This window comes from Neoarius graeffei, chromosome 3, assembly GCF_027579695.1.
Source record: "Neoarius graeffei isolate fNeoGra1 chromosome 3, fNeoGra1.pri, whole genome shotgun sequence".
In the NCBI taxonomy this organism is placed as follows: domain Eukaryota; kingdom Metazoa; phylum Chordata; class Actinopteri; order Siluriformes; family Ariidae; genus Neoarius; species Neoarius graeffei.
Window position 1 is genome coordinate 38,400,432 of NC_083571.1, and position 11,028 is coordinate 38,411,459.

Genomic DNA, 11,028 nt, shown 5'->3' on the forward strand with positions numbered 1-11,028 from the left:
GGGTCATTGTGAAGTCTTGCCCATTGCATTTGTGCATTTCTAAGTGTGATAGCTCTGTGTTCTGGTGTCTCCTGGTCTCACTGCACATTACACTGTATTTATGGATTTAGCACCAGTCAATTTCACTATAAGCAAATTCTCAAAGATGACAGACTGTTTATTCGCCGCTCTGAAGGACATTATATAAGTTACAGACTGACAGTACTCACCATCCATCACCTCTGCAATGTCCAAACTCTGGTGCAGATATTGCAACAGATAGTGCAACAGAAATGATCCATTTCCTGATGAATTATGAGCTGAAGGCTTGGAGTAAACATTCTGCTCCTAAAACACACTCAGTTTGTAGCCATGAGTTTGGTACCTCATGACATTGTTGTCACAAGATACCAAAGTTTTGATTAAATAAAAAAAATGATCAAAGATAAAACTAATATTTGTCTACAACAAGAGCATCCTTATTCTCTCTCTCTCTCTCTCTCTCACACACACACACACACACACACACACTATAAAAACCCTGCTGAAATCCACTTCAGTGCCCGACGCTGCTGTTCAACCTTCTGTGTGTAAAATAACTGAAGATCTGAAAACTTCAGGACCAAAACAACACCTTCTGGTGAGTGACACCAATCTCCCTGGGACTGGTTTGGTTTCAGCAAATTTAATTTTTTTTATTTATTCATGGAAAAAAAGAAATAAAATAAAATAACCTGTTTAATTCTTTTGGCCTGATAGACACTTAGCAGTGTGTTTAAAAGGCATTATTACAGTTTCTGATGGAATTATTCCACAGAAATATTGCACTTTATAAGAACTGATAGTCTATCAAGAACTTTACATAAAATATTGCTGAACTTATGTTGTCTGATTGATAAGAGAGCATATATCTGAATTATATCTGTGTGTAGATGCATGAAGCAAACAGTCGCTTGTTATTTACAGCCATTTCTTACTGAGAGTTCTGCATTTGATTTTATTTTCCCCACAGTGATGGCGAACTGCTGGATCGTTGCGTTTGTGGTGTTTGCATCAATAAATGTCTCTCTATCTGTTCGAGGTATGATTTCACTGATGCTGTTTTATTGTATATTCTGATCATAATGATAAGATCAAAACCAGCAGAAACAGTTTTGAGCCACACAGATTTGGAAATGTATATGTGTTTAATTAATTAATAAACACATACATCTCCTCTCTCTCATTATCTCTAGCCGCTTTATCCTGTTCTACAGGGTCACAGGCAAGCTGGAGCCTATCCCAGCTGACTACGGGTGAAAGGCGGGGTACACCCTGGACAAGTCGCCAGGTCATCACAGGGCTGACACATAGACACAGACAACCATTCACACTCACATTCACACCTATGGTCAATTTAGAGCCACCAGTTAACCTAACCTGCATGTCTTTGGACTGTGGGGGAAACCGGAGCACCCGGAGGAAACCCACGTGGACACGGGGAGAACATGCAAACTCCGCACAGAAAGGCCCTCGCCGGCCACGGGGCTCGAACCCGGACCTTCTTGCTGTGAGGCGACAGCGCTAACCACTACACCACCGTGCCGCCCCTAAACACATACATTTTAAGCAAAAAGAGAAATTGCAGAATAGTTCTTCAATTGAATACAGACTGTATACTGTGCAAATACCCATGAAGCTCACCCAAAGGTGAAGGGAGGATTAAATAAATCAATAAATAAATTTTTGATTAAATATAATGTAATTGTCAGTGATTGAAGAAGAAAAGTAAGCCAGACCTGAGCGAGTACCAAATTCTCTCTAAAGTCTCTAGCCAGTAACGGTGAGATGGAGGAGTATCTTCACCTGTCCTACAGAATGCTGTGACCCTGCAGTGTGAGTGTGGAATGAAACATCCCTAAAATGTAAACTAACCGAGTCAGTAAAGGGCAGAGCTGAAGGGTTTTGTTAAAAATGATGGATAAACACCAAAACGCTGGTATTATTAAAAGTTTAGTGATGTACAAAAGCCCCAAATCTTTATTGCTTTAATTACACACTCTATACACACCATGTATTAATGATTTACAGCACTGTCAGGTTTCAAAACGTGACCCTCAAAATGCACAGAGTGAGCTGTCAATCATTTCCCCATACATTCAGCTCCTTATTTACTTCCATTTGGGATCATTATGTTGTTTAAACTGTAATAAAAGATAAGAAACCACTGGGCTGCAAAAACGTTCTGTGTTGCAGTAGGTACCGTATGTGTCCCAATTAATTCAGAGTTTAATTCATGTAGAATAAAACACAATGGCATAAACCCACATTTATTTCTGCAGAAATGGAATATTCCACTCCCCAAAGCTGCAAAGAGCTCAAGGAAAAATTTAAAGTCAATGAAGGTACATGCGAAACAAGCTGACATTTCATTAAAGAAAATTCCGAACAGTGTCAGAGCCTCACTCTGCACTACAGTGTGGAATATTCTGTAATTTTTTGATCCATGTGACTGTAGATGGTCTTTATTACCTGAGCACGCCTAACGGTGTTGTGTATCAGACGTACTGTGACATGACGACTGCAGGAGGAGGATGGACTCTGGTGGCCAGTGTTCATGAGAACAACATGTACGGGAAATGCACCACTGGTCAGTGCTGTAGCTTTACGTCATTATTTTTAATAAAATGCATCTAATGTTCATCTAACCTTCATCTAACACCCCTCTAACATTTTTCTAACCTTCATCTAGCACACCTCTAACATTTTTCTAACCTTCATCTAGCACACCTCTAACGTTTATCTCACCTTCATCTAACACTCCTCTCATGGTGATCTGACTTTCATCTAATGTTTAACTAATATTCACCTAACCTTGATCTACTGTTCCTCTAACATTTATCAAATGTCCATCTCACCTTGATCTAATGCTCCTCTAATGTTTATGTAAGGCAGTAGCCTAATTACCCTGCATGGCGGCACTGTTACACCGTTTATTCCTTTGGTAAACCTGATGCTTGTCCGTTACGGGAGACTGTAGTTCGGCGATTCTTGTTGTGTGGGACGCCATCTTGGTTAAATGTTTTTGTATATTGATCTGAAAGGTAAGCAATGGTAGTCGCGGCTGGCATAATCTTAAAGGAGATACGCAAAACCTTTATTATGTCAGGGCTTGAGATCTTAGGACCTGTCAAACACATTAAATGTATATACAACCCTGCTTAGCTGATTCCGTGTGTGTAGCTTATGAAATCTTTCTCCGACAGTAGCCAGTACTCTTCTAAATGAAGAAATATATAAATACATAAGAGTAATTTGAAAAAATATGATTTATGTAACAATAGATAGATGAGCATTGATCTATGAATCCATGGTTTTAGAAGCTGAAGCTGACAATTCCATATTTCAATGCAAAATCGCTAGCTGGCGGCACGGTGGTGTAGTGGTTAGCGCTGTCGCCTCACAGCAAGAAGGTCCGGGTTCGAGCCCCGTGGCCGGCGAGGGCCTTTCTGTGCGGAGTTTGCATGTTCTCCCCGTGTCCGCGTGGGTTTCCTCCGGGTGCTCCGGTTTCCCCCACAGTCCAAAGACATGCAGGTTAGGTTAACTGGTGACTCTAAATTGACCGTAGGTGTGAATGTGAGTGTCAGTGGTTGTCTGTGTCTATGTGTCAGCCCTGTGATGACCTGGCGACTTGTCCAGGGTGTACCCCGCCTTTCGCCCGTAGTCAGCTGGGATAGGCTCCAGCTTGCCTGCGACCCTGTAGAAGGATAAAGCGGCTAGAGATAATGAGATGAGATGAGATATGTATAAAATTCGCCTTCGCGCCTACGGCACTCAAACTTGTCTCCCTCCGAGCTACTCACAGAGAGGGAGAATCTCCCTCTTTGCAATTTCCCAAGTTGGATCCTCTGATTGAATGTTCCTCTAATGTTTATCGAACCTTCATCTCACACTCCTCTAACATTTATTGAATGTTCGTCTCACACTCCCCTAACATTTATTGAATGTTCATCTCATGCTCCTCTAACATTTATCTAACTTTTATTTAACTTTCATCTGTCCTCTAACATTTATCTAATGTTTGTCTAATGCTCCTCTAACAATTAACTAATGTTCATCTAACCTTCATCGAACATTTCTCTAACTTTTATCTCATGTTCATCTAACTTCCATCTAACACTCTGTCACACTTCCCTGAGGTGGGATAATGAGGAACTGGAGACAGGCACTACAATCCAAGGTGCACTTTTAATTTTAATGTTCATTTTTCAGTGCCTACTATATCTACACACACACACACACACACACACACACACACACACACACACGCACGCAGAGGTTGCAGGATGCAGTTCTCATTCTCTCTCTCTCTCTCTCTCTCTCTCTCTCTCTCTCTCGCATTACTGACCATCTGAAAGACACACAGAGACACACGTTCATGGACAGCCAGGAATTAGACACAGGTGTAACTCGTCACATGTTACCTTCTGGTTCGACCTGACTCCTTGGCGTTCACGGCCAATGCTCGACCACACCCTCGCTGTCACGCTCCTCTGACATTTATCTAATGTTTGTCTAATGCTCCTCTAACATTTATCTAATGTTCATCTAACTTTCATCTAAAATTCCTCTAACATTTTTCTAATGTTCTTCTCACCTTCATCTAACGCTCATCTAACGTTTATCTAACCTTGAACTAACGCTCCTTTAACGTTTATCTAATGTTCATCTCACCTTGATCTAATGTTCCTGTAATGTTTATCTAACTCTAATGTAAAGGTGATCGCTGGTCCAGTCAGCAGGGTGGAAGTCCACAGGTACCTGAGGGAGACGGATCGTGGAGTAACACCGTCACATTCGGCACTGCAGAAGCTGCAACCAGTGATGACTTCAAGGTCCAAATCAAAAGAAATAAACACACAAACCTCAAAAAAAACAAATGAGAATATGGAATAAATATCATGAAAGTATGTTAAAATTTGCAATAATAACAAGTGTTGCCAGGCAAAACAAACCTCAGCTGGTAGCACTTATGATGAATATGAAGGAAGATGTCACGAAAAAAAAAATAGGTACCCTATGGGTACATGTGGCTACTGCTTATAAATATAATTGTTTTCTGATCCCATGTCCAGACAGTAAATATAGCATATACATTTACTCTCTGAGGCATTAGCCACAAAAATGAAGCATAATCCAAAAAATGAACAATTTAAAATCACAAAAGTAAAATAGACCAAGTGTCTGTACTTTATATTATTCTACTCTTACCTCTTACAGTTTTCAAACTGAAACCTTCGAACCGAGGCTGACATACACACGCTGTCGCCATGACCGAAACTCTTATTTCCAGGAAATGGCCCGGCGCTAGAGCTCAGTGGAACGCATTTTCCATCTGTAATAAGCATAAACATGTCTGAAAGCGATTTCTTTAGTCTAGTCCATTTATTTATAATTAATTTATAACAATAAATCAACAGAGCGAGGAAGTTTTTATCAGTGGGATTTAAAAGTGGGTGTGGACAAAACCCCTTCCTTTGCATATGTAAATGCACCAAGAAACCATCCAATGACAGCACTGTGTATGCAAATCAGGCAGGTAGGAATCCAATCAGTGTGTTTGTGGGAGGAGTCTTTCTGAGGCACCTCCTGCAGTCTGAGGTCAGAGCTTTTTTTTTTTTACCTTTTTGGTCACTGTGGCCTTGACCTTGACCGGATAATCCTCAAACTGTTGGAAGTTTTATTTGAGACCAATGCCCATCTATCATGAAAGTTTCATGAAGATTGGACCAGCCATTTTCCCCTAATATCGTTAACAATAAAACCCAAACGAAAACAATGCCTCACCCCCTGGTGGACACCATCCCAGGCGAGGTAACAGCAACAGTGAGTTCCATAAATACATTAATTAATGTTAAATACAAACATCATTCCATCAATATGAGGAAATTCTGACATGAGAAGATTCTTCTTCTTCATCTTTGTACTTTATCCCACAGAATCCTGGGTATTATGACATCGCAGCAGAGGATGTGGCAGTGTGGCACGTTCCAAATAACGAGCGAGTGGATCGTTGGAAACTAACTTCATTCCTGCGCTACCACACGGAGAACAGCTTCCTGAGGAGCTACGGACGAAACCTCTACAATCTCTTCAAGGTAACAGAACTTTCACTCCTGGAAGGTTCACTTTAGAAATGTTGTGTCCTGTTGCCATTAGCTCTGATGTAATGTCTTCTAATGCTAATCTAACTCTAATCCAACACCAGTCTAATGTTCATTTAACATTCCTCTAAGGCTCTTAGGCTCCCCCCACACACATTTAACCTTCATTTAACACTCATATAAACCTTATATAACATTCATCTAACACTCATATAACCTTCATCTAACACTTATATAAACCTAATATAACATTCATCTAAAACTCAGATAATAACTTTTATATAACACTTATATAATGTTCGTCCAACAGTTATATAACTATATATTTCCCATGAATTTATATCACAGTACATTTCTAATACTTACATTAATTCAGTATTCTCCGGTTTCCAGCGATTCCCAGTGAAGTACAATGTCGGAAGCTGTCCTGCTAACCACGGTCCATCTGTTCCTGTAGTGTACGATGTTGGAGACGCCACATCCAACCTTAACCTGTACCCACCCAACATCAGGCGTGGGTATATAAAATAAAAATGGAAAGTAAATGAAAAACCACAATGGGGAAACAAATTGCACCCCTGCTGATGAGAACCACAATTTATTTTCCAAGAAATTAATTTTACTGCCTTTCATCACATTTTCAGTTAATTGTCAAACAGCAGCAGGCTACGAACTAAACACATGAAGAAGTATGTTATATTAAGGAAGTGGTGTTTTCTAGCATAGCTTTAGCAGGAAGAATGATTGACATGCCAGTTGGGCTGAGCTTCGAACCACCACAATACTGCACTCAACAGGAAGCACAGAAATATATCAGAGTATTACACATTGTGTGAGACATTCTGTTTAGTGCAGACTGTCAGCTCGATAGCATAGCATTAAGACTCACAGTGAAGTTTTCCTGGTTACCATGACAACCTGACCACTGCCTCCCAAACCATCAAACTAGAAAGTATATGGAAATAATACAGCAGTAAAACAAATTTGCTCTGTTCGAAATGTTTTGCATCAATATCACAAATATTAGATGATTGTTGCCATGGTAACATTGTATTCTGACAGATTTCGCTAGTTTATCAGCAGATATTTAAATAACTAGCTAATTTAGCTAATGCTTTTGATAATAGGCTGTTAGGACTGGATGGAGGACATGGGGGCACTTCTTAATTTAATGGAATATTCATATTTATTCCTAAACCTCAGGGATTAAAGGTCATTATTTTACACTGAATATTTTAACAAATTAAAAAATATATCTTCATGTTTCTCCAGCATATTCTGAACCTGGATTCATCACATTCCGTGCGATAAACACGGAAAGGGCAGCGATGGCAATCTGCTCAGGACTCAAACCCAAAACCTGCAACACTGAACACGTGAGAATTAAATCTGTCCTGTTCACACAGCGATTAAAAGAAGACTTTAAACCAGGAGACTGGTATTTATGAGGCTCTAATTAATAGCTATTATTAATATTATTGAAGCTCCAGGGTGTTTCTGAGATACAGTCTGTCTCTTTGGGAAGATATCTGCCCCATGAGATCCTTATTCTGTCCAAATTTAAAGGCAACATTCAGAGACACCATGACTAAAGCACCACTTTATCTGAGGAGTCATTTACACATGTAAATTAATCAGTCTGGAATCATTTATGGTTGCAACTGAATCAAATGAGTCATTTGCACACATAAATGAATAAATTTGGAATCACTTGCACATGTAAATGAATGAACCGAGGAATTATTTGCATACTCGATATTCCATGTTTTAAATGTGAAGCTGGTGTGTGTGTGTGTGTGTGAATAGTTTTGTATTGGAGGAGGTGGACATTTTCCTGAAGAGTCTCCGAGGCAGTGTGGAGATTTCACGGCTTTTGACTGGAGTGGTTATGGCACTAATGTCGGCTGGAGCGCCAGTAAGCAGGTGACCGAGGCGGCAGTGCTCATCTTCTACCGCTGAGAGAGAACGTTGCAGAACCAACAGCACACAATACACACATCAGTATAGCCTTAATTACTGCATGACTGGGTGTGCAAAAGATTTATAAAGTTAATTCCCATAGAATTTACCAAATCTTTAAGAATTTATTTCCGGATGTTTGGTGCAGGTCATGTTTTTCTCTCTCTTCTGATTTGGATCAGATTTTAAAAAGTGATGCACTATTACAGGGTGAGAATCAAGTTCAATCCTCATTATATGATGAAAGTAATTACAGTTTCTTGTATTCTCTTGGATTTATCTGCATTTACTCCTTTCCATTTCTGCTGACGGAGCTGACACTGAGATGTGTGTCTCCTCAATTCTGCCCTGAATCCTGATGTTATGAAATAATAAAGTTTTGAGCATTGCTCTTGGGTGTTGGTCAGTGATTTATTTACAGAATGATTTAACTGGTGAAAGTTTTAGTAATTAACTTGATGTCTGTATTAATAATATTTCTCACCACATGCACAAGAACAAGCCTGTAATTATTTTAGATCGAGTAAATATTGATCTTGTAGCTTGTCATGATGGTCCTGTAACTGATCATATCATTACAATAGCATTACATAAAACCATACAGGAGCTGTAAAACACTGCGTTCTTCTAAATAAAAGGGATCAAACACGGTTTTAGTAACTGGCCTCATCGTCGCATGGGTTGGACAGAAATAAATTTAAAAATAAAAATAGTCACCAATGAAGTCATGAACTCCTCTTCAGCGTGTTCATTATACTGAATGTCCAAACAGATTCAACATGTATCACCTAGACAACTCATAACCACAAGATGTCAGCAGCAAATCCTTTAAGTCCTGTAAGTTATCATGGATTAGATTTGTTTGTCCAGAACATCCCACAGATGCTTCAGCACCTTGAACTCTTTGTCATGTTCCTCAAACCATTCCTGAACATTTTTACTTGGTATGTAACAGTGTTCAGGTAGGTGATAAGTGTCAAAGTAACGTCCAGATGAATACCGGGACCCAAAGTTTCCAGCAGAACATTGTCCAGAGAATCACACTGCATCCACCAGCTCGCCTTCTTCCTAGAGTGTATCCTGGTACCATCTCTTCTCCAGGTAAGTGATTCACACACACCCCACTGTCCACATGATGGAAATAAATAAATAAATAAATAAATAAATAAATAAATAAAAGATTAATCAGACCAGGTCTCCTTCTTCTATTGCTCTTTGGTCCAGTTGTGATGCTCACATGTCCAGTGTAGGTGCTACAGTGGTGCACAGGGGTCAGTATGGGCCCTCTGACTGATCTGCAGCTACGCAGCTCCAAATGCAGCAAGCTGTGATACTCTGGGTGTTCTGACTCCTTTCTGTGAGAGCCAGCATTCACTTCTTCAGCAGTTTGTAGCTCTTCTGTGGGATCGGCTCAGACAGGCTAGCCTTCACTCCCTATGTGTATCAATGAGCCATGGTACAGAAATACTGTGTTTTACACAGTGCATCTCTTACACCACTGCCTGCATTTTACTGGAAAATACACAGAAGCTTAATGTTTGATGTGTATTAATAGCCCATATTTAACAGTAATATTATAAAAGCATACACAATACATAAGGCGGCATGGTGGTGCAGTGGTCATCATTGTCACCTCACAGCAAGAAGGTTCTGGGTTTGAACCCCATGGCTGATGGGGGCCTTTCTGTGTGGAGTTTGCATGTTCTCCCTGTGTCTGCCTGGGTTTCCTCTGGGTGCTCCAGTTTCCCTCAGAGACATGCAGATTAGTTAAAATACCCAGCCACTAGGGTTGCACAAGCCAGTGTATACTTCGTGCTGGTCTCAAGCCCAGATAGATTGGGGAGGATTGCATCAGGAAGGACATCCAGTTTAAAACCTATGTCAAATCAAATGCGGAAAAGATCTGCTGCAGTGACCCCGAACAGGAGCAGCCAAAAGAAGAAGAAGACTATTGATGGGTTTCAGTCACATGACTTTTCTTAGCGGTTTTATCTGAAGTGAAATAGCTTGTGGTCTAAATGGCTGTCGTAGTGCAAACAACTAGCAATAACTTATCAGAGTATGCTCATAATCTAGAAACCACTGCTCACTTCAGATATATTCAGAAGATTGCTATGTGCAATGGAATAGACCCCTACAGTCTAGGAAAGAAGGATTTGTCATTCAACATCAAAAACTACCCTTCAGTTGCGTTCCCTGACATCTCGAACTATCTGGTGCTGCAGACATCCTTCTACGCCACAAAACTGTGGAAAGCATGGAAGAGTGTGGAGGGCTGCAAGTTGAAGTGTAAACAAACAACAGTTCGCTTGATTCTCACATGTGTTCGCTCTTATTCACAAAGATCATCAGAAACCCCTTTAAAGACCTGGATCTTAGTTAAACAAGATGGAGAAGTGATCACGGATCATTGTAACTGTATGGCTGAGTAAGAATTTTGTCACGACCTTCATGCATATGGACTTTGTGAGGAGTGAGGAGTAAACAAAGAAACAGCTGGGGACATTAGTGCTTCATGACTAAAAAAGTACTGTCAAGTAATGACACATAGCAAGAAAAGTAATTGGAAAACACTAAGGACATAGCTGAGAGGGATATACAAACCTTTCACGATGTGATCACTGCAAACCTGAGCATTCTTCGACTCGGGTCCCTTTGATTTCAGTGAGAGGTTCAAAAGCCACCCTTCTCAACATCTTTTTGTGAAATCCTGTGTTCGTTCACCCTTTTTATTAGTTCACGGGGAACCCTGAAGAAACTTTTATCAGTTTCACAGTTTGAGTGATTCAAACAACCTAAAACAACACAAGTGTAAGGCATTTTTCATGCAAGCAATGCACCTTCTCCATAAAAATGCTTTGTCAACTGAGCTTTGGTAGACCACCAGCTAAAGTTTTGAATAACTAATGAGGTGGAAGTGATGTCACGTGAAACCCAGCAATAAAAG

The 11,028-nt window shown here is 40.2% G+C and overlaps 1 protein-coding gene across 1 annotated transcript; it reads left to right on the plus strand.

Annotated features, from left to right (window-relative positions):
* The first annotated feature begins 529 nt into the window (after positions 1-529).
* Positions 530-8,470, plus strand: LOC132883330 (intelectin-like). The gene is made up of 9 exons (XM_060916792.1): positions 530-619; positions 992-1,060; positions 2,301-2,363; positions 2,477-2,608; positions 4,738-4,853; positions 5,958-6,116; positions 6,516-6,636; positions 7,395-7,498; positions 7,929-8,470. The coding sequence occupies exons 2-9, from the start codon at positions 994-996 to the stop codon at positions 8,079-8,081; spliced, it is 915 nt and encodes a 304-aa protein (XP_060772775.1). The 5' UTR covers positions 530-619; positions 992-993; the 3' UTR covers positions 8,082-8,470.
* Positions 8,471-11,028: the final 2,558 nt, after the last annotated feature.

What these genes read in the sequence shown, in the direction of transcription:
- LOC132883330 (XM_060916792.1), top strand. Translation starts at nt 994, where the DNA reads ATGGCGAACTGCTGGATCGTTGCGTTTGTGGTGTTTGCATCAATAAAT. An exon ending in GTACGGGAAATGCACCACTG is followed by an intron (nt 2,609 to 4,737) that starts GTCAGTGCTGTA and finishes TCTAATGTAAAG; the next exon opens with GTGATCGCTGGTCCAGTCAG. An exon ending in GTACCCACCCAACATCAGGC is followed by an intron (nt 6,637 to 7,394) that starts GTGGGTATATAA and finishes ATGTTTCTCCAG; the next exon opens with CATATTCTGAACCTGGATTC.